General features: G+C 37.7%; 1 protein-coding gene across 1 annotated transcript in view; it reads right to left on the minus strand.

The window, feature by feature from the left end:
- The window catches only part of tm9sf3 (transmembrane 9 superfamily member 3), a 38912-nt gene extending 15322 nt beyond the window's left edge, over positions 1-23590 (minus strand). Inside the window, exons 1-9 of the mRNA XM_088635511.1 lie at positions 23320-23590; positions 16710-16905; positions 14351-14473; positions 13332-13492; positions 13098-13175; positions 12685-12816; positions 11091-11257; positions 7223-7317; positions 1679-1809 (exon numbers count right to left, since the gene is read on the minus strand). Of these exons, the coding sequence (XP_088491637.1) occupies positions 1679-1809; positions 7223-7317; positions 11091-11257; positions 12685-12816; positions 13098-13175; positions 13332-13492; positions 14351-14473; positions 16710-16905; positions 23320-23412 (1176 nt within the window). The 5' untranslated portion in view covers positions 23413-23590. The remainder of the gene's footprint in view (positions 1-1678; positions 1810-7222; positions 7318-11090; positions 11258-12684; positions 12817-13097; positions 13176-13331; positions 13493-14350; positions 14474-16709; positions 16906-23319) is intronic.
- Between the last annotated feature and the right edge of the window lie 719 nt (positions 23591-24309).

Here is a 24309-nt window from a genome sequence, read left to right on the forward strand (position 1 = left end):
CACCTATGATGTCATGTTTTGATTAAAAGGTTACAGTACACGTACGCCATTTGTATTTTATTTTTGACTATACAGGTATTAAGTTTTATGTAAGGTATAAAAACAAAGCATTGAATATGATTACAGGTAAATAAAATGAAAACTCCTAGCAGTGCACAACAGCTGTACGTGGTGGAACCATCCCGCACTTTGTGGAATTTTCCATCTGTGGCGTGTCATGTCAGCATTAAAAAAAACTTTCGGATTTTGGAATTTCGGAGCAAGGATTTTCAACCTGTATAATAAATGCACTCACATATTTAAGAGCAGATGAGTCCAAAAAGCTTTCAGAAATGGTAAGAAAAAGCTCAGAAAAAGGACTTGCACATCTTGTCCAAATGCAATATCAAATTGTTACACATGCTCCCACTGTGAAATATGCTTAACAGCGCAAAAAGGTTAATTCCATGCTGAAAAGTAAAAAGACACCTGAAAAGGGACTCGTAGCTGAAACATTTTTACTTTTTAGTGTGGAATTAACTTCTGTTTAGTTTCCTTATCAGCGAATGAATTACTAAATATTTGGGCTATAGCAACAAGTAACATTAAATCAACCAGGTTTATTGCTTAAATGTTTTTACAAAAAATCATAAGAGCATCATCTTAACACTTGGGTACTACTAGGTCACCAGATATCATCTCTGTCATGTGTGCTACTTCACATATTACCTTGGTCAACCAATAAAATCTCTTGTTCTGTAACCACAGTAAATCCCTCAATCAAAACAAGACCAAAATACCAGCTGGCACTATAGCACCTCAGAGGACGTTCAGAGGAAGAGATCACCAAATTTTACGTCCTCAGTTTAAAAACTTCCTAACGAAGCAGCAGTGCTATGCTGTGTAGACTAAATTAAAAAATCTGAATTCACAACAAAAGGTTAAAAGCTCGATGACGGAAATCAAGCCAAAGATTGTTTTTGAGGATTTTCTTTACTTCACAAAATGTGTAAGATCTGACCTTACTATCATCCCAGGATTACTAAAGCTAAAGAACATCACTTACGAGAAGTACTTATAAAAAGAACAGTTAGAATTACAATCTAGTTTACATTGTGCTGGGGCTTTAAGGAACTTAGAAATCTGAATTCAATATAGGTGTGATTTGCGGTAAATTCCAATTGAATTTCCCGCACTTTGCCTTCCTTCAGTGAAAGGGCTGTACATGCACAGAGTATGAAACTATAAATATTTACGGCTTTAATGCATCTTGTTCTACACTCTCTAGGAGCACTGCAATTAGAAATACACTGAAAGGAGAAAAATATCTGAAGAACTGGTATGTCCAGCTATAAATTAGTGAGGTCCAGTCAGCCTGTATTAATATATAGATGTTGGAGTGATTCCTTCTCTCTTTGGCAGATTTAACCTGTACCACATTTAACATCTCATCAAAATATACAACGCACTCATCCCCTGATAAATATAATCCCAATAACTTTTTACAAACATTCTTTCAAAAGATCGAGTTAGTCAAAGGAATCAACACTTACGACACCAATCTGTCAAGAACTTGTTTTTATGAACAACACTAAGACATTAGGGAACCTGAAGACCAGATCGTATTAAAAGAAAGCTCAAAACGTGGCATAAAAGTATGTTGACTAGAAGGTACTTTGATGTTCGTTTCCTCACTCACCATTGTGCCAAAAGGTATGGCTCTTGAGGCGTGGTAATAGATGGCGATGAAGTTTATGAAGAATGCAGTTCCACACACCATGGCGGGAATCAGGAAGGCTCCAATGAACATCTGCTTGATCCACCTTCTTCCTGTGTGAAACAAGTTTTCAGCAACACTTTTAATTTCTCGTGCTTTTCTCCACGTGCTGAGAGGCTCTCAAAATGGGTATTATTTAAAGAAACATACAGATTGCACTTGCATAATAACACTATGTAACACTACTGTACAACACAGGATAGGAGGATTAAACAATTGCAAAACATCCAAGAATACATATAACTGCCAGACTAGTTAGGAAGGGAAGGAACAAAATTAAAATGTTAGAACAATAGGATTACTTTTAGGGTAATTTATTATTAGCATGAGATGATCGTCATAATTTAGGTTTTCTCAGTCACACTGAACTCACAATAACCAAGCAAATCTGGCAAAATCTGATGTTTTCTGGAAGTTGTTAACCAAATAAGCACAACAGACATCCGTGTTTGAGAAGAATGACAGTGATAAAATGAAGGTTAGCCTTCAATATATGCTCTAGAAGACGTAATGAAGAGTTAGGTTTTATAGATGGAATATTAAAAATGCAATTGAATTTCACCAAAAGATTTATAGAAAGTTAGATATTGTCCACAGTTTTAAGACATAATTAAAATAAATGTTAAAAATGTTTCCGTGGGAAAACTGACAAATCGAGCATTCATCAAAAATGACACCTGAATTTGATGAGGACGCCCAAAGAAGGCTCAATAGCTGAAGCGTTTTATTTTTCGGCACTGAATTAACCTTGACTTGGTCCTTTGCACTCATCAAAATGATGGACAGCAGCTGCTTCAGTCTAAAACTGTTCTTGTGCAGTGTCCTTATTTATATTAAGCATCAGTATAATCTAATGTCATGAATAACCATGTTTAGAGTGTCATCTTGAATTAAAATCATGATCATAAATCCCAAATGATAAAATCCAATTGCAACAGAATAATTATAGTGAAGCAAGATATAGGCAAGATATAGGCAACACACTAATGCAAACAGATCTGATGTAATTATAATTGTGGCTGTCAAGCAGCAATTTTCCAGATTGGCAGGGAATCAGACACATATAATCAAATTATTCGAATATGAAAAGGATGAGAAGGCAAATAAAGACACTGTATAACTGAACTAAAACACCACGAACAGAAATAACATGGTTTAATTGCAATTATACAGGCATGCCCAAACTAATCTACAACTTTATACTATATTTTAAATAGATACAAGGATTGCATTTCATTACTTGCAAAAGTCAAGCTTGTGAACACATTTCTAATTTCAGAATCCCAATATGAGGTTCTGTGACAAACTATGAACATGAAAACACGTACATTCAGAAAACCATCTCCAACACATTTCCAATAAATGAAAATTTTATAGCAGGAACACTATCACAGAAGATAAACGTACAGTAATTTCAAGCTGGCTTTTAATTGTTTGAGGCTAATATTTTATTAATCAAGTGCATTGTCAAAGTCATATAAACAGAAGGATTTAGATACTGAATGGATGAGGAAAAGATTGAGCTAGAGGTAACTGTCCTGCAAACTATAGACATCTGTTGATGTCACAGTTGTTTAAGGACAATTAAAATGGAGGAAAAGTGATAGTCTCAATGTTCATCAGCTATACTTGCGCCCATGTTCAAGGGGCTCTAAAGGAATGTGATAATTCAGTGTTCCATCATGGTGTTTCCTGGGCGACTATTTTTACTCACTTTAATACTTCAAAAGATCACGGTTAGCATAACAACACATCTTATTTTCATATTCTCCAGAAAGAGAACTTGAGTATAAATGCCACTGTTTATATTCCGTTTTCAGCTTATCTACAGGTTTTTTTAAAAAGCTAAAAATTAAGCATAACTTGAAAAATAACTTTGCAGGATAATGTTTTCTTCATTTGAACTAATTCAAATTGATTCTTGCAACAAAAACAATTAACTGATAAACCCTTCATTCTCCTTTCAAGGAAACGCAACATATTACATAACATTTTCTAACTTTTTGGCCAATACACATTACATTAAAAATTTTAAAACAAAGAAAATAAAATGTCATACAAATCAGGAGTCCACACAAAATACTGCGTGCATTTGCTGACTGGTAACGGTTGTGCCGCTAGCATGCGACAGAAGTTAGTGTTATCGTGACTGCTTATTCTACGTAAATCTTAATGAGAGCAATGTTCAAATTATGCATTGAATAACATCACTTTATTAGCCCTATACAATTTCTTGCATTAGGAATTCGTCTTTTCGCATACCCCAGCTTGCTCTCCATGAGACACAGACACACAGACAGGGAGAGAAGCTTGGGGTCAGCGCGCAGGGTCAGACATTTATACAGCAACCCTGGAGCAGTTGGGGTTAAGGGCCTTGCTCAGGGGCCCAACGGAGTAGGAAGCCACTGCTCCGAATCAATCTCTGTTTATAATTTGCCTCATGACACAGCTATAATGATGAATCATAATGAAAACTTTCTTGAATATTAATGTGTTCCAAGGTATCAAGTAGGCAATAAATGCCTTAGATCCCCTTAGATCACACCTTCTAGTTTCATATTTGCTTGACCATGTACAGCAGAAGTAAATGTGTACTCCTGCATGACAAACTTGTGCAAAACAGGAGACAAAGGGCCTTGTTCACTTATACCACTTAAGATATTGTGCTTTGCATGTTGCCCACATTCAGGAATCTGTTACCCACTGCCCTATAGAGCAAAGACCACATGGCTCCATGCTGGAATAATTGCTGACAATACACAATATGAACAAGCGTAATGACATCACCACGTACCTTCTTAAATTGTAATATGCATCATTCGTAAGGTTCTATTGTCACCACTTGCCTCAGTGTGTGGTAAGAATAAAACTGAAGGAAAACTGAAACAAGGTGGTATTTATAAATTCACTGTAGCATGGTGGTGTTGCGTCGCTGTCCTACAGGTCAGCACAAAAAGTACTCCTGACACAGGTAATGTTTTGTTTATTTTGCCTGTGTATATTACCGTCATATACTGTTATTTTGTGCAGAACAGAGAAACCGGAGCCAATTCCATCCACTATTGACTACAAACCAAATTAGTGAGCACATTCATAGAAATAAATAGCAATTGCTATATAAAACATTCCTCTATTTCTATGAGCATTTTTAATCAATTAAAAATGATAGATTTTCTGACAGATTAAACAAGTCCTTATTGATTAATCTAATGTACCCAAACAGATGAAAGCCTGAAAGATAACTGTTGCTAGGAGATTACGCCTTTATGTTAAGAGTTTGAGTGAACTAGGAGTAAATAGAAAAGGGGAAAAGAGACCGAAACTTACAAGTTTCTCTTCTTTCAGAACAGCAGTTAATCCTATCACTTGACAGATTTAAACCAAAGACTTGGTTGATTCATTAACAGTTGTGTAAACACTTTGTTGCACATTTCTTCCAGTAACGCCACGCACTACTGCAGCACAGACCAGTGCAAACTGTCAACTTCTTTGTATAGCTTTGAAAGGTTCCTGTGAGACTGACCTTACAAATAATATATTCAGTTTATCGTTATTGCTTATGTTTCATTCAAAGATAGTCCTACCGTCAATATTCGAATTCCACCAACAAAAATACATCAATAAAGCTTTTGTAGACCATTGTTTTACAACGGTACTGGTGGAAAAACTGATGGTTTCTCTAGAAGCTGCGACAGTGACATTCATCATCTACTGCAATCCCTTCTCTAATAGAAAATGTACAGTGATAATATAGAGGGAAAATCCCTGTGCAACTATATCACCTTTGTCTTATATCCTCTATGTGAAGTTCTCTCCTTCCCCGAGAACCAGCACCTTCACACAGAACTCACAGACAAGAAAAGAAAAAAGTATTCCCGAATAATATAACGTACAGCTTACAAAAGCCATTTAATAATAGTCGGACATTATTTGACTAGAAAAGTACGGAGACAGAAATTTTTCCAATTTCTTGTACTTGCTTAGATGTACTAGAGCTTATATGATGAACTTGGCTGCTTAAAAGGGAAATTGTACTCCACTGCTATTCATATTGTAACTCAAAATCTGTCAGGAGACTGTGACCCATTACACAGAGTAGAACAGAAGTTAAACCTCCAGATAGCATTTATACTCTGTGCTAGCCTGGCCACCTCACAGGCTTATGACTGCACCCCATGAACTATTTGAACAGGTTATGCAAGTCCAGATCCACCATGGTGCCTCAGTTCAGTAATTATCACACCTGCAGGATCCGAGCCTGCCTGAAGCTACATACCTTAAACCCTGCTGCATTTCTTAATGACAACGCACTGCTTGAGATCAGACGTGGAAATTCTCCCTAAGCTCCAGAATTACTCACTTTAATATTTCAAAAGATTACGGTTAACACAATGACACCTTATTTTCATTTTCTCCAGAAGGAGAACTGGGCTATAGATGCCACTGTTTATATTCTGTTTCCAACTTATCTAGTTTAAAAAAGCTAAAAATCAAGCTTAACTTGAAAGATAACTTTGCACGATAATGTTTTCTTCATTTCCTCAACTAATTCAAATTGCATCTTGCAACAAAAAGCAACTGCACTGCTTGAGATCAGATGTGGAATGTCTTCCTAACCTCCAGAATTACATTAGCAAAGCTGAATTTTCTTTTTCATGAAACAGGATATATGGTTCAATTATATTTTGTATTAACTGGAACTGTATTTAGGTGTGAAAAGGGTAAATAATTAAATGAACAGCGCTGTAAATATAAACTTTTTTTACATTATGCATGTACGTAAGGACAACAATATTAGTATAAAAATACTTGCAAAATAAAAAAGCGTGTTTCATCAGTGAATATCAAAACAATTAAAGAATCCTTAAGAATGAATATTTTTAAATACTGCTTTCTTCTCCCCATAATTCCTGAAGATTTATCTTCAATCTCCTAGTGCTTTAAAAATATAAGGTTTAGGAAGTGTGCAATAAAATAGCAGATGTTTGGCATTCCTTTGAATTTATTAGTCTTGTTTTGCAAAACACAGCAACTATGCTGTAATGACATGTTTCTACCACATAGAAACTAATATTTGAAGTTCTGTTATTTTCCTGTCAGAGGCACTCAAGAATAATAAAAATTGCATGTACAAAATACAAAATATATATTTTTTAAATATTTTGGAGCTTATTAAAACTTGCGAAAGTGATATTGCTGATGTTATTAAAACAACACATTACTGCACAGGAAACCAAAAAAGGATCATATGTAAGGTTGACTGTTTAGTGAAAGTTTCCCCAAAAAACGAAACAAAAAAAAACCTAAAAAAACACTTGTGGATGGCATGAGTTACTGTATACCTTCTGCAAACTTGATCTTGCCCAACTATCAAAAAAACACATTATACCTGGACTATTAAATAGTACACAGAAAAAACCTACGATAGTGGTTATTTTCTTCAATTTGTAAAAAAAAAAAACTTACCTCCTTGTTTGGCATATAAGCTTCCACCAAAATAGCCATTCACTGGTGATGTCGCAGCATAGACAAATATTGCAGTACTGAGCATGGATCCCCTCCTGTGAAGAGGCAATAAATGTGTGGTCAATATTCTTAAGCCAAGTTTTTTTCTTTCTGAAAACGGACCAGCAACTTTCACAGAGTATACATTTTCAATCTGGTTTCACTTTTGAACACTAAATGTTTCTTCTCCCTTAAAAGGGCTTTTGGAATGTATTTAATTTTCAGCAGACGTTTTCAGATTTAAATACCCTACACATTGTTCAGTAAGACTAGACACATTCTAAATATTCACTATTAAGCAATATTGGTGAAGACACCAATAACTTTCTAATTATTGGAGACTTATATGACAGTAGGATCAACAACAACATAAGCAACCTAAATTTAAAATGAGAACTGAACCCTACATAAAACCCATCAGAAAAACAGGACAAGGAATTCACCAGGTCACAAAATGAAATCCACTTTAACTCTCTGAAGCTCCACTGTGGCCTCAATACTGAGCCACTGAGGAGTAGCCAGGCTGTTGAGAATTTGGAAGCCGATTTCTGTCATTCTGCACTTATCACCTCACAGGCTCCAGATCTCCATGTACACCTGAAAACCATAGTGGTCTTCCATAATCACTCCACAGACAGATGTCAAGGAATATGGTGACAGTCACTTTCTTCAAAAACTAAATATTTCAATACCGGATGGTAAATACAGAACAGTGGTAGTAATTCTTGCATCCTGTTTAAGTATAGAAGCATTTGGCCTTGTTACCACGTTCCTTTGGAAGGACTGAGATTAGTTTCAGATTCCCAAGCATGTCATCTGTCATGTTCCAGAATAGGCAGAAAATGGTGCAGGAATAAGAAAGTCGAAAATGACAAAGTAAAGAATAATTGCACGAGCAAATCCACTCCCCACACTGGCCCCCTTGCCATTAACAAACATCTGCAAAACACCTGCAAAAACCTCACAGGCACGTTTTACTACAATCAAGCCATTTGTTCATCAAACACAGTTGCTTCAGATTTCACTAGGTGTCGAAGGTAAGCATGCTCAACTTTTTTTATACTTTCAGAATTCTCCACATGAAACTACTATGGCAATAACGCCACACTATCCAAACACTTAAATTGACCTTATTCGGTCTAATTATATTCTAACTTTCCCACCGATGGGTTACATAAATTAGTCCAATATGTGAAGTATCACCAACATGAACTTTGCAGTTTATGTACAAACACCTGAAGTGATGAGTCACCTGTTTTCTTTATGAAGAACTTGCACTTTGCTTTCAACATGAAAGACTAAAAACTAAAAGTAAATCAGCACTTTTTTTTCTTCAAGAAATGAACTTGGATCTTGAATTCTATTAAATGAACAAAAAAAGCAACAAGAAATGTGGTGCTTTCTATAAAATATACCTTGAAGTTAAAGTTTATTTTTCCATGTGCAATTCACAGAGAAACATGCTGTTTTCAAAGGGAGTAGTGTTTAAAGGGGGAAGCACTTAAAAGTAGCCAGTATTAATAAAACAGTTACATTGCCACCTACTACACAATTAACACCGTCTAGATTTTCTGCAGCCTCTTCCAGAACTAAAGCATTAAATTAACATTAGAACTATGACATTTTTTGTCCATCCCATTAAGTATCCATATGAATGGATATGTCCACATCTTAAAGATAGCTTTTAAAAAAATATTTACACTGTCAGTAGTAGGAGAACATGTTTTTACATTTGTTTGAGACCTGTTTAATACATTTTAGTAAAAAAAAACATACAGGACTAAAAAATAAGATACAGTAAACATGAACATTTTGTATTAATATTGTCACAGAAACAAATAAGAGCTGACCTATTAGCACTCCTTTATATTGAAGGAATGTAAAAGTTTATTTTTTATTGCATAATGAGATTTGCATATATAATTTCTTGCACATTTTGTTACAGTATGTAGGCATTCTGTTAAAAGATACAAACACATCAAGCTTGTTGGGCTATTTCTTCAACTGTTCAGTATGGCCTTTGAATGAAAGCATTTGAGCCAAAATTTAAAATGTCATTACATAATGCCATATATTCAGAAAACAAGCTTGTTTTAATACCACAGGCTTCAGAATGATATCTGCTGTATCTATTAGATGAAGTCTTTGGTTAGCTGGTTCCTATATTTGCTATTTTTGTATGAAGAAAACATTCCAGTCAGAATGCACGAGTTTAGCAGCAGGATCAAGGTCTCTTTAGAAAGATAATTAATAATAAAAATAATAAACTTTAATTCATATATCACCTTTAAAGTTGGCTTCTCAAAGCACTTTACAGAATGACAACAACAATAAATTAAAAGAATACACAAGATAAAACACAATTACAATATACAGAGGAGACCATGGATGGTGCTACTAAGAAAAGCAGAGGGGTGAAGAATGGAACCAGTTAAGTAAAGGCTTTTCTAAAGAAGGTTTTGAGTCTGGATTTGAAGGAGTTTAGAGAAGGTGACTCTCTGATATCCTTGGGGAGAGAGTTCCAGAGCTTGGGGGCATAACAGGAGAGGGCCCTGTCACCCATAGAATCTAGATGGGCTTGGTGGACAGTTAGGAGACCAGAATTAGAAGAGCAAAGGTTGTGAGGTGGGGAGTAGGGCGATAATAGTTCAGACAGGTACTGAGGTGCCAAGCCATGCAGAGCCTTATAGGTGAGCATGAGGATTTTAAAGTCTACACTGAATTTGACAGGAAGCCAGTGCAAGGACTCCAGGATAGGAGTAATGTGATCACTTGCACTACACCTGGTCAGGATTCTGGCTGCTTAATTTTGGACATACTGCAGTTTGTTCAAAGTAGATTTAGATATCCCAGTGAGTAGAGCATTACAGTAGTCAATTCGAGAGAACACAAATGTGCTGATCAGCTTTTCGGCCACAGTTATTAATAGCATAGGGCGTAGTCTAGCGATATTTCTGAGGTGAAAAAAAGATGTTCTGACAATATGCTGCACATGTGGATCGAATGTTAAGCCAGAATCGAATATCACCCCAAGGTTTTTCAATTTAGACTGAAGCTCTCTTAAGAAAGTTAAGAAATTAAGAAAGTATTGCTATTCCAAAACAAGACCCATTAAAAGATTTTACAAGAGTTGTAAAAAATCGTGAAACCCCTGCATTTGGAGTGCTGACACACACTGAGCTTGAAAATGAAAATGAGTTTCCTTGAAACACTCAGGACATAGATCAGTGTGTAAGTAGATCCTGCCATCTACTGGTCAGCTGTAGATGCAAAACGAATTTCCATCTTTAAACTATGGCTTCACAGATATGACGAGGGACTTTTCAATGGGCTAAAAAACTAAATAAACTAATTTCACACAGCAGTACGACAAAGCAGTCAGAGACAATGCTATCAGGAGTATGAGGACGAAATTTTAAGGGCAGCGTTTCATGGAAAGAATGCAGTTTTTGTTTTAAATGTATCGTTTCTTATAGGCAGTCCTAAGAGGAAGCTAATATCACTGGAGATCACGGCTATGTGTATAATAATATAACAGAATGACACTCCCCCTACAAACTGATTCTCACAACAAAGAGACTAAAAGAACCAACAGACCACGCCACAGGTTCAAAAGAATCGGACACATCTATAGGAGTGTATAACAGATGCATCAATGTGTTAAAAAGCAAAATCATTTTAGACAATCCTTGCAAGGGATTTTTTTTTATATCTCTGAAAAAAAACATTTCATAGCATGGATGAGACATTAGGACTGAAGTTAAGAATGTGTGGCTGTCGAAACAAACACCATAATTTGAAGACAGTGATAAGCTTCATTCGTACTTACTCTGTATACAGATCTTCTATCATTGCTACAATAATAACAATGAGGGAGACTGAGAAGATTTGGCAGCCAGAACCAATCAGTGATGAGAATATCAGGGGGTGGCTGGAAGGCCTGAACACATCTCCATGAACCTGCTTCCATCCATATTCATCACCAAGATCTCGATCCTGCATCAGACAATGCAGATACAGTAGGTTAGGGATGTGGATCTTCCAAAAGCACTTTTCTAAGCTTGACTACAGTGTCAGGTAAATTGTAATCTCTGACAGTTCTATGTGCTAAATTAACATTATTTATTCTTTTCCCCCCGCTTTAAAAACCATATTTTACATACTGTCATCTTTGTGGATGTCTCACGATTGTTCTCAAGAGGTCTCTACAACTAGCTACCAAATCTCAGTAGCAAATTGATTTAAGTTCTACAATAGTTAGCAAACTACCCAAGTCTGCAGACAATACCAAAACTTACAAAATACTGTAGAACTTGGGCAAACACAAGAAACTTATTTTTGGGCAAAAAGAAACAATGTAAGAATATAGAACTAGAACTGCACAATATTATACTAAAATTGAACAATGCAAAAAAAAACTGTGGACAATTAATTCACATTATAAAAAAGGTATTGCTTCTCTGAAATCAGTCCAGAGAAGAACAGCCATATACTTTCATAAAGGACCATAACAGCCATAAAGGAATGTCTAACATTACACTAAAAGAACTGAACCTTTTTAGTCTTGAGCAATGAAGACTATGAAGGAACCTGATCCAAGTATTCCTTGACATTAGACATTAGACATAGACATTCTGTACTATTATATAGTTCTTACAATAACCACTGCTGATGATTTTTCATTTTCAAAGAACATACCTTATCCAGGATGACTTACAAAACATGCAATACACTATAAAAAGAAAATTCAAACGGTATTACAAATTCCAAGAAAACAAATGCCATAATAATAATTGCTTACACTTATATAGTGCTTTTCTGGACACTCCACTCAAAGCGCTTTACAAGTAATGGGGACTCCCCTCCACCACCACCAATGTGCAGCATCCACCTGGATGATGCGATGGCAGCCATAGTGCGCCAGAACGCTCACCACACACCAGCTATCAGTGGGGAGGAGAGCAGAGTAATGAAGCCAATTCATAGATGGTAAGGGCCAATGGGAAATCTGGCCAGGACGCCGGGGTTACACCCCTACTCTTTTCGAGAAGCGCCCTGGGATTTTTTAATGACCACAGAGAGTCAGGACCTCGGTTTTACGTCTCATCCGAAGGACGGCGCCTCTTTACAGTATAGTGTCCCCGTCACTATACTGGGGCATTAGGACCCACAGGGACCGCAGAGTGAGCGCCCCACTGACACCTCTTCCAGCAGCAACCTTAGTTTTTCCCAGGAGGTCTCCCATCCAGGTACTGACCAGGCTCACACCTGCTGAGCTTCAGTGGGTTGCCAGTTGTAAGCTGCCGAGTGATATGGCTGCTGGCTAAGCGCAGTCTGTACCCATTTTGAGCTCACATGCTACGGAAGCACTCACTTCCCTGACTAATATCCTTTAACCTGTACAATATACACAGAACACTGACCATGTCATCCATCTCTTCCTCTTTGCTGTATCTGGCATAGTCTTTTCGCAATGTCCTCATCAGAATCATCGAAACCAGCCCCACCAGGAAAATCACCATCATGAAGGAATTAAAGATTGAAAACCAGTGAATCTAAAAAAGACAAGATTAATATAAACTGTACAAGTAGGGATTATAGACTCATGAACGAGGCTCCATGAATTAATTTTGTAATAAATGCACCTCCACTGTTAAATTGTAATCTTTAAGAAATTTTTATTAATTCATTCTTTACTGAAAAAAATATCATTAATAGTAGAAGGTGCACTAGACATTTTCACCAATAAGCCTGCTGTGTTGAAGGAACTAGTTTTGGTAGTGGACACAAAGAAAATATAGTAAGATAAGTTAAAACTATTGAAAAGTCTTCTTACTCTGTGCTGAAAGAAGGATGGATCTAGATACTTATCAAATCGATCTTCAAACTTCACATCAGACTTTTTCCACTTGACCTGAAAGAAAGTATTTCTCAACTGTGAAAAACCATTCCATAATTTCATAATGATCACTCCCCATGGAAAAATGTCAGAATTTTCCCCAGTATATATTTTTAAATGCCACAGGCATCCTAGTATGTTTGTGACTTTAAGCTTTATGAATAAACTTACAGAATAAGACATTGCAATTCTTGTATTCGGCACGAGCTTGACTTTCCCCTCACTAGTCAGATTCACATCAACAATTCTATTGCCATTGTAGCCTATCTCCAACTTCTTGTATGTCCAGAGGTAGTGATCTTCTCCATTCTCATCTGCTTCTCCAACTATGCCTGAAAAGGAAAGACAAGTGTTAACAGCTGCGATAAGATGTAACATCCTGCCCTGGAGACATCACCAGCAGGTGCTAATAAAATGCAAGTATAAAAAATAGAGATTCCCTGTACAGACTCACTGGTCTTTTCAACATGGCTACTGAAAATGAATGGATGCAATTAAGAATGATACTTACTGCTCATGCTTCACTTAAACCACTGGGTTGCACAGCTTGACTGCTCCACTGTTACACTACATTAACATCAGCTTACCAATAAAGTACCAAAGGCACCTGCAAATCAAACCAGTTCAATTCTCCAAGCAGGTGGTGATGTACTTTACGTGAGATAGTAGTGCATACAAGTTCTTAGTAATACTTCAACAAACAAGACAAAAAAAGCTTAGACTGCATTTAAAAGTTTACAGCCTAACCCAGCTCCTTAGATGAACCATCAAGAGAAATAAGTTGCTTAATTGAAATTAATGAATAGGGCCAAATAGCCTCCTTTCGGGAGCAAATTCTACGTTCTCATTCTTTTCCAAACGTACGCATCCTTGAAATACTTCAGATTGTAATGTTAGTTGCAAAAGGAAACGTCTTAAAATGTTTAAATGTTATATTAACTGCTCGGTTCAGGACTTTGTTATATACGAGCTCAGCACCTAACAGCAGATGCTGGAGTCGCAAGGAAGAGAAACGGGAACCTTAAGTGTTTTTTTTACTTAAGCTGACACTAAGCTTATCTATATTTTGTCTCCTGCAAAAAGGGCAGTTCAGAAAGTACAAAATGTAGTGAGGTAATAGTAACAGGATAAGTGGCCATAAGTGTAAACAAGATCACATTTGTACCTATAGAACTTCAGAGATCACTTACCCCATATTGGCAAGTCATCAATATACATCTGGTACCAGTAGTGGTTCTTTATGGCATAAACAAAGGCATCTCGTTTTGTTTTGTCCAACTCAATTTCACAGTATGTTGTCTGCATGACCTCCTCTGTAAGGATATGAAAACAGAATTTATTATTCTAACCTAGCACTTGGAAATAACAGTGGATACTAAGAATACAAGACTTGGAGACCTCATGCAGTAGCTCATCTTATCCACTATGGGGAACTTTATAAACACATATAAATCCAAAACACTCACTAGTCTCTAGACCGATCCCAGTGAAGATTACCATTATCTGACAGGAAAATGGAATAACTAAATATATACTCCATGAAGACTTTGTGTAAAGTAATGCCTTCTGCTGCTCACAAGTGTCTACTAGTTTCCTTTTTTTTGTCGTTTATGTACTCAATTTGAATTTGTCAGATATGTGCAATTTCCTCCGCCTGGACTGCTGTGTATTAAGGGATCTAGATTGCAGACTACTGGGTCATGACTTGATACTATGTCTGAGTACCTTAAACAAGATACTTTACTCAAATTGCTCTGTTGAATGCCCTTCTGTATTTATGAGTACTCTCCAGTATGTCAATATTAGTTAAAATGTTAGGTTAAAAAGAACATGGAAGTTTTACAGGATTTTGAATAAACCTATTTAGCTTCATTGGGGCACTTTCTTAACACATATTTGTATGGGAAAGCTCTCAATATCTCAAAATCAAACTATTTCCAGATGAGCAATGTCCATTTAGTCCTGTTGTAAAGAAAATAAAACTGTTTGCTAAGTAGAGACGTAGGAGAGTATTATGAGGGTTTAGTGTTACCTCACTTGACTCAGACTCAATATTTTTCATCCTCTTGGTCTTTTATAATATCTCATTACGCAGATTAGATCAGACAAATGGCTAATCCATACAACTATCCTGGCGTTTTTCAAGGGCTGACTTCTTTTATCTACTGCTGTGTTTTTATTAACATAAAATATATTTTTTTACATTTTTAAATGAAGTTCCTTCTGTATAAAGTCCATCGCTGACTAAAAAGAATCACATTTTTCTCAACCTACCCACCTGTGACAAGTAAGATACGATTTCATTCTAGTGAGTGACTAACCGTCCATGTACAGAAATAAGAATCTTGCATCTGGCATTTTTTCATTTAATTTCATCCATTCAAAAAAGGAGCACACAAAAAATATTCAGACATTGTGTCTAAGTACACAAACTTAATGTGTTCCCCAGAAATATCATTTTACAAAAAAGCATATTTAATAAAGATGACATGGATATGCTAGATATGCTACTTCACCAAGCCATACTGATTTGCTTGGAACATCTGCCAAAGGGCCACCTGAGATGTGCAAGGCTGATGGTACAGGTTATCCCCCACCTGCTACATGGAGCTGACAGAAGCGCTCTAGCCACCTTATTACTTTCCACAATGGCACAAACACCTGAAGAAGCCCATTCTTCTTGGGCAAACATAAAATTGATTTCTCTTAGCATTATGAGTGCAGCTAGAATGTAAAGCTAGAATGTTATGTAATGTAAAGCCAGATAATCAGCCAGCAGCCATATCACTCGGCAACTCACAACTGGCAACCCACTGAAGCTAAGCAGGTGTGAGCCTGGTCAGTACCTGGATGGGAGACCTCCTGGGAAAAACTAAGGTTGCTGCTGGAAGAGGTGTTAGTGGGCCGCTCACCCTGCGGTCCATGTGGGTCCAAATGCCCCAGTATAGTGACAGGGACACTATACTGTAAACAGGCGCCGTCCTTCGGATGTGACGTAAAACCGAGGTCCTGACTCTCTGTGGTCATTAAAAATCCCAGGGTGTTTCTCGAAAAGAGTAGGGGTGTAACCCCGGCATCCTGGCCAAATTCCCATTAGCCCTTACCAATCATGGCCTCCTAATAATCCCCCTCTATGAACTGGCTTCATTAAACTGCTCTCCTCCCCACTGATAGCCGATGTGTGTTGAGCGTTCTGGCGCACTACGGCTGCCGCCGCATCATCCAGGTGGATGCTGCACATTACCTGTAAAGCGCTTTGAGTGGAGTGTTCAGAATATATTTATATGCTATATGCTATATAAATGTAAGCAATTATTATTATTATTATTATTATTATTATTATTATTATTATGATCATATATTATGATATTATATTATTATTATTATAATGTAATGGTTTCTTGCTGCTAATGCCGAGATGTGCAATGGTTTAATTAAGGGCAACACTCAACCTAACAACCTAAAAAAAGTTTAACATGAGTCTGTATTTGCGTAGATTTCCTGAGCTGAATTTTCTGCTGTGCAAATTTTAGCTTGCACTGTGCTTACCTTTAAATTTTATGTCCAACCCACTGAACTCTAATTCCACTCCTTGAAGAGCTTCTCCTAGAGTCTCGTGATAATGGCTAATGGTCTTTTTCGATCCTGCACAAAAGGGGAGGGAGAAGTACTTGTATGTTTCTTGTCTGTTGTGGTATGGTCCCACTGTGTTCATCCACAAGACAACCTCCTCCTTATCTGTATACTATAAAAGAAAAAAAAGTAAAGGTGGTTACATAGATGGATATTTTAACACTAAATTCAACATTGTTGTTACATTAGACTGTTCAGGAACATGCAGAAATCAGGAATATGGATTATTTAAAACCATTATCACTGCTCTTGTAAAAATTGCAAAAAGTCTTACAATTTCTATGTTGATATGCCATATAAAAGCAAAACAAGGAGCCTTTATTCAGAATGCCTATTTACTCTTAGGCTAAACCTGGAGTCCTGTACAAGGTAAGCAAAACTATTGTACGACAAATGGATTTTCAAAGCCCATCAAATTTAATAATCTTCAAATTGTAGGTATAGGTCTTCCATGAATTTGGCCACACTGGCAAAAAATGAAATCCAGCACCTTTAAATTTGTATAAAATCCCAAACCTTTTAAATGGGCTGCAGATATCTGAAGGGAAACATGACTAATGCTCTTCTTAAAACTAATTTCTGAGCTTGAGTTAAAATTTTAACCACTGTGATAATCCTAAATGGATTTTAACATTTCAACAAATTGTGCGTGTTCAAAACACAACCAGTTATGAAACATTTAAATCTTGCATTTTAAGATTTAATTTTTAGTGTGCAACAGTATGTTCTTCTAAATTTATCAAAGCTCATTAAGGTTACCTAAGGACAATGTTTTGAGAACTAAAAATTAATAACAATCCCAGAGACTAGCTAAAAAAAAGAACAATAGCCGAATTCATCATGAGCCAGAACCCAGTTTATACACACTAGAATAAGTGCTGGGCGATAATTCGATAATGATAATTATCGCGATATAATTTTCCTCAATATAATTTTAACAAAAGTTCGATAAATGTTCGATATACATGTTTATGCTTTGCGCATGATATGCACATGCGCACAAAACACTGCGCGAGTGCACGTGCGTGTTGCAGACCGGGCAGCTAACTTGGTGTTGTTTACCCACACGGTAGTGGCTGACAGGACTGTAGTTAGAGTGGAGAAATGAGCGACACTGAAGCAAATGTAGTGCTGCCAACGACCAGCTCGAAGGACGATGACATCATTGACAGAAAAGTCATTCAACTTCGGTAATTTGGAGATATTTTGGCTTTTTACGATCAGACATAAAACAGAGCACTTTAAACTTTGCAGTCTGTCTGAGCCATCTTCTATGTGTGTTTTATCACACTGCAGTATTTAATTTTTCTATTAAGATATTTATTTTGTAAATTTTACTCATGCATATTTTGACATAAAAAAAGAATACTCTCTACCTCAGATTTGTTTAATGTTTCTGTTGTTTGGCAAGTGTTTGTTGTGTTCTTAAAATAAAGAGTTGTTTAATTTACCAATTAACTGTCTGGTTTCTTCAACTTTCACTCAGGAGAAAAAATCTGCCTTTAAACTTGAAAGAAATAATGATTCGACATTTATCGTGATAATTATCGATATCAACCGATATGAAATTTTTTATCGTGATCATGTTTTTGGCCATATCGCCCAGCCCTAACTAGAATCAATGGTTTAAAACCTGGATAAATCCTTAAAAAATGAATTGGCCAGATTTCCACATTTGTACTATTACTGGCATTCCATTGTATGTTCACAATATTTCAATTTCTTTTCAAAGAGATCACATTAAATAAACCAAACCATTCAGGACTTATTTAGAAGAAAACCATGAATTCACCTGAACTAATTCTAAGTTTATTAATAAAGTAATATTGTTAGTGTCTGAGGTTTGAATGATAAGACTAAGGTATTAGACTTTGTGCATTGTATTATCCACTGTTTTCAGGATGTCTGATCTACTCCAAGGAGCACACTACCTTGCAGTGCCACACCTCTGGGAAACAGGTGAAAGACTAGAGCTAAACCTACAACGTGCTCATTTGATAAATGAAAGTCATGACAATAAAAATGCAACCTTAAGATAAATGGTTAGAGACAACAATTAGAAATATGCACAGTTAACATGCATAACATAACCAGCTTAAACAAGATGTATGAAAAACACAGGGAACATGGTGGTAAATCAGAGCTAAAGGAAGAAACCTGTAAAGGAACAAACAGAAGCTGCATTGTATTGGAAGACTTAAATATTTACAAACTGCCACGTCACTTATGCAAGAACAGGCCTAACACCAAAACACTGGAAAAACAAAAGGAAAACACCCCATGCTACAGTTATGATTGCCAACACACAACTCAAGAGCTAATCAAAATGCAAAAACCATATCACACCAGTGACAAGTTCAACACAGCAGGCCACACCTAATGTTAATATTTACAGTGTTTTTTAGAAAATATATATTCTACAATGGATGATAAAAACCAAAATGTTGTTTCAGCAACAAGATCAAGAGCAGAAAATGTTTTGCATTACAGTATATAAAGAAATAAGAACAACAATCCAAATGCATACAGTTTTGAAAGCATACTAGGAAGTCCCATTGTCATTAAATACTGAAGTGATGTGGCAGTAACAATGTTTGAACAGCAGACTCAATACTAAGAAGGACTGCTGTAACAGATAGGTAAGCCTAAGCAAAACTTTCAGACCATAAACTGGGTTTCTTCTTCAGCCAAGATCATGGGCTGACACACATATTCAAAACCCCTGTCACCATCATCTTCTAAGAAACTGCTGCACAAGCTGAACTGAAACTTGGCAGAGATTTTAACTTCAGCCAAAGGTTTCTGCTGTAGTTTAAAAACAGGTAAAGATAAATATAAGACTTTTCCTTCTCTGTTTTGAGGCAGTTATTTAGCAGGTTGTGAAGGGTCAAGGACAGCATCACAGACCCCTGGCTAGCCCTATGCCTCCCTTCTCCCCAGGGTGCGAGAGGCACAGAGTGAAGATGGGCCTTCACACAGGTCCTGTACAAAGTCTTTTCCTGCCCAGATTCCACCAGCCAATCCCCCTAGCTAAAGAAGTAAGGGGAGTGGTGGGTCTTCAGTCCATCAAGAGAGAGAGACAGACAGTCCAAGGAAAAGCAATAAAGGGTAGAGGAAGAGAGAATGATGGAGGGGGGAGAGAGAAAGGAGAAAATGCAGAGGAAAGGGAGAGATGAAGAAATTTCTCAGAGTATAAGTTTTGACAACTCCTTTGATGGTCATGCCAATAATACAACTTGAAATGCACTGAGCCAGGAGAAGAGGATGAGAGGGAAAAGAGAAACCTGGACATGAAAAGACAAGGAGAGAGCCAGTGCACCTCAGTGCCAGTTAAACACCCCACAGAGGATTCGAGAAGAAAGTCCCCTTCTGGCTGGTCCCCCTGAGGGCAGAATTTCACCAGGAAGGTGAGGATTCACTGAGGGTATAGAAACTGCAATTGCAGCCTGCGAGGTTTACTTCTAAAGCAGGTTTTCGAGTGATGAAACCTGTTAGGCTTCAGGTCAATCGGTCAGCTGCTGTTTGAGGTTGTGGAGAACAAAATGGCCAGAAAGTCACTGTAATTTAAGGAGGGATTTTGATTGTTAATTACACTGTTTGGAATTGCTCGAAAAGTAATTTTCTTGCCGAGGAACACTTTGTGGCATGGGATATGCATCAAAAAAAGTACAACTGCAATCGCATGATCATTCTGATTTATGCACGAACCCATTTTTGCAACACTTTTACATTGTAATACCTACCAAGTATGGAGTCAGTTGACAAAACAGGTCTTGAAGAGGAGCTAGCATTACATGACACATATCACCAAGCACATTTTGAACTGCTGTGAGCATATAAAGTATAATTTCAACCTGCAGAGGTTCTGTTTTCAAACAAGTCTAGGCATGATGAAACCTGCATAGTTTGGGGTCAATCAGCCTAGCAGGTAATACAATAGTAATTTGAATTTCATAAACACAATAGTCAGTCGCACATTGTGGATTATACACAACTCCCTACATCCCATATGTTAACTATTTTCACTAAAATGGTACCTGGCAGGTCTAGAGCAAACTGGTTAACCAGATTTTAAAACATGGGCAGCTGGTCTGAGAGGTTATGTTGTGTCTGTGGCTGATAGTTTTCTTGTTCACCAGGTTGTCACAGGAACTTGAGAGGCACAGATTAGAAGCAATTTTGTTTTTCATGAAATGTGCCAAACTGTCATTCATCAAGAATAACAACAACCACGAATTAAGAGCATTGAATGGTTTATTGAGTACTTTAGTCAGTTTATCTGGCTTATGCGACTTGGCTGAAAGCTAACCTCCTGGCCACTAGACAAGGAGACTAGGACCCTCATGGGTAAAGAGTGACCCAGGGGCAGCTGCAGAGGTGGAGATGGGGTGGAGGAGGGATGCAAAAGATACATCAGAGGAAGAGAAGACTATAAGTACCTGTAGTATTTTTATTTTTTTTTATGTGGGGAAATGATGTCAGGAATGATTACAAAGTACTGACAGCTGAAACTTGGCTGTTGTCGTCCCTCCAGAATTACTGTTACAAACTCCATTTCAATTGAGATAGTAGTTCTAAAAAAAGGAAAGCAATCTGAGTTTTAACAATAATAGGGTGCTCCTGTGGCTATCGTGGTATTAACAGGAAACCTCATTGCACATATACTTAACATGTTGGTAACTATAAAGTTTGGAGCTGATTAGCCTATTATTTTTTTCAATCTGGAGCTACCCCTACAAAGGACCACAAATCTCAAAACATTTTGTGACCCCTTGCGTGTATAGAAAATAGTGGAAACTTTGCAGCTGCAGTTTCCAGAAACGGCTGGGTGAGATTCTTGGATCAATTAATTACCAAATGGGCTAGATGGGCCCAATGGCCTTCTCTACTTTGAAATCTCTTATGTGGGAACACAAAACATCCTTTCAATCACTGTCTCCAGTCCCCAGGAGGCCAGAAAACGTTTTCAAGGATACTTGTAAATGTATGCATATCATGTATAGATTTTTAAACAAAGGTAAAACATAGAAGGGAAATAATATGTAAACATTAATAAAGAATGTCTCCTGTCAAAGTACAGTAGTAGGCCTAAAGTTTGTGATACTCACAAAGGCACAAGTTGCAGAAACATTACACCTCAAGTTCACTTAGTAAAATAAAAGGATGAATTTTTCATATTCAGAGGAATTAAAGAATGAACAAAGAGGCTCACTTACACCAGGACATTTTAAAAATATCAGTAACTGACTGAAAAATAAAAGCATCTAAATGAGAGATGCAACCAATGAAAAACAGAGAAGATAGGTTAAAGGAATTTGAACTTGGTGAATAGTTCTCACAAACGTTCAGTAAACACTGTTACAGACTGGACTCAATTTCAAGCTAAGCTTTATGATGGTTCTTTGGACGAAATACATAAGTGTTGTGCATTTTAAGAATGTAGCAAACTGGCAATTGTTCTTCTCTTTTAAGAAGAGGACTGCCGACTAATAAACTACAGTAAGTGTTTCAAAATGAAACAAAAACTGAAATGGTGACAAGAGTTTCTAATATCTCAGAAGTCAGACGGATAAAGGTAAAAGTCAAGTAACAAAAAATATCATGAAGTGCGATGATTATATATCAATTGTTCGGGGAGGAAATTACGCTTTGACCAAAGCCAGTGCAACTCCTGTTTCTGCAGATGTGTATTTTCAGATGCAACAACTCGGATGTACTCATGAAAACTTTATTACCAGGAACACTTCCAGGCCAACTCCGAACTATATAACGCCCCAGCCTCGCTCACACTCCACAGCCCTTTCCGGTTGTCTCTCTGCTCCAGAGGCCCAGTACAACATCTAACTCGTCCCTCCGGTCCGCTGCTCCGCTCACCCGATTCTCATGGCTACGTTAATGACTTACTCGCTCCAATTTGCAGTTTGCAAAAATCACTTCCCGCACGGCATCTTTAAATAAGAAGCACACAGAAGAAGTGTTCAGCTCTGCTTCCCCCCCACCACCACCACCTCTCCGGTCTGGATTCATGTCGTCCCTCGCCTGGACACGATGAAAACAAGGAAAGCTTTTGACATGTTCTGTGTCCTACACCAGCCAGGCCTGTACAACCGGATGTACCGTCAAACCAGCAGCACAAGGGGCAACCCTAATAGATTTATCCACCTTCGAAATGTTTGAAAATAAAATTGACAGGGCTTGGCATTGAAACACGAGACACGTTCCTTAAAAACGTTTCATCAATGGCCTGCTGATTTTTCCTTGCATAATAAAATGCTTCACATCGAATAGGTGACGGGGAATAGCTCCAGCTGATAGCAGTACTGTTTTCTTTTTTATTTTTGTCATTTCTTGGTCACACTCCCATTCTTTGTACGTTACGTATCCCTTCACGAGTTATTCGTGCATCGCATTCTTGTTTGGACCTATGATCTGCATTTGCCCAAAGAAAAAAAAAATAGCTCACTGCCATCCCTGGATCTCCCCCGACACACTAGGCTTCCTATGCCTAATCGGCCCCAACTCCTACCGTGTGTTCGTGTTCATCCGCCCGGGCCGGCAGCAACATCTCCACGGCGGACAGGAACACCACCACCACGATCTTCCACCCAAGCGAACCCATGTTATGTCGAGGACAGCCTTGCGAACGAAATTTGGGTACTGCCCGGTCGAAGCTCTCCCCCCACAACCTCTTCTCCCTGGCTGTGAGTCAGTGCCGGATTTGGAGGCGCTCAATCTCCCTCTCCGTCGCCGTTGCCTTTGCTGTGTTCAGCCACGTCATCCGGCTGCGAAGTCACTCAGCGGAAGTGCCTCACCTTCTGCAGTCGGCATGCAGGAACTGCCACACAGCTACACAGGTAGCTTCCTGAGGTAGTGGATACTGGGCAGACCGGGCTTTGGGTTCAGTACGCTGCCTCAACACGTGTCGGGAGAGACGGAATTAATCGACTTTTTAAAAAAACTTTTTTTCGTCAATGGTGCAGCACCGTTGTGGGGGTTCATATTACGGGTTTAATGCACTGACTGTAACTCCATTCATTCTCAGAAAGTTGCTAGTTCCTGATAAGGCTCGTAGCCACCCAGTTTGTGAAAGACGACAGTGCGATATTCAGTACATATATAAATATATTAAATGCCAAAAATAAAGTTTAAGTCTTGGTTCTACGCTTTTTCCCACGTTTCCAAAGTCAATCGGTTGTATTTACTGTAGGTAGTCCTACAGCAGTCTACGTCCTTCTTCGTGTATTGCACGGGTTAAGTGTTAGATTGATCTTTGCCCTTGTGATGTTAATCACGATTGGATAATCCCCCCCCCCCCCCCCCCCCCCAAACTAATTAGCTATGCGGTATGAATTTAAGTCCAAAGACTTTAATTCTATAGTGTGGATACACACATGCTGTAATAAAAAAATTACTAACACCCTGACATTAAACAGGAAAAAATACCCCCACTTTGAGAAGTATTTGAGAAGACAAAATTTTGCTAAGCAACCTTCAGGACTCTGGTTTAAGATGAGCA

The sequence above is a fragment of the Lepisosteus platostomus genome, chromosome 6 (genome assembly GCF_059453375.1).
Source record: "Lepisosteus platostomus isolate fLepPlt1 chromosome 6, fLepPlt1.hap1, whole genome shotgun sequence".
Taxonomy (NCBI): domain Eukaryota; kingdom Metazoa; phylum Chordata; class Actinopteri; order Semionotiformes; family Lepisosteidae; genus Lepisosteus; species Lepisosteus platostomus.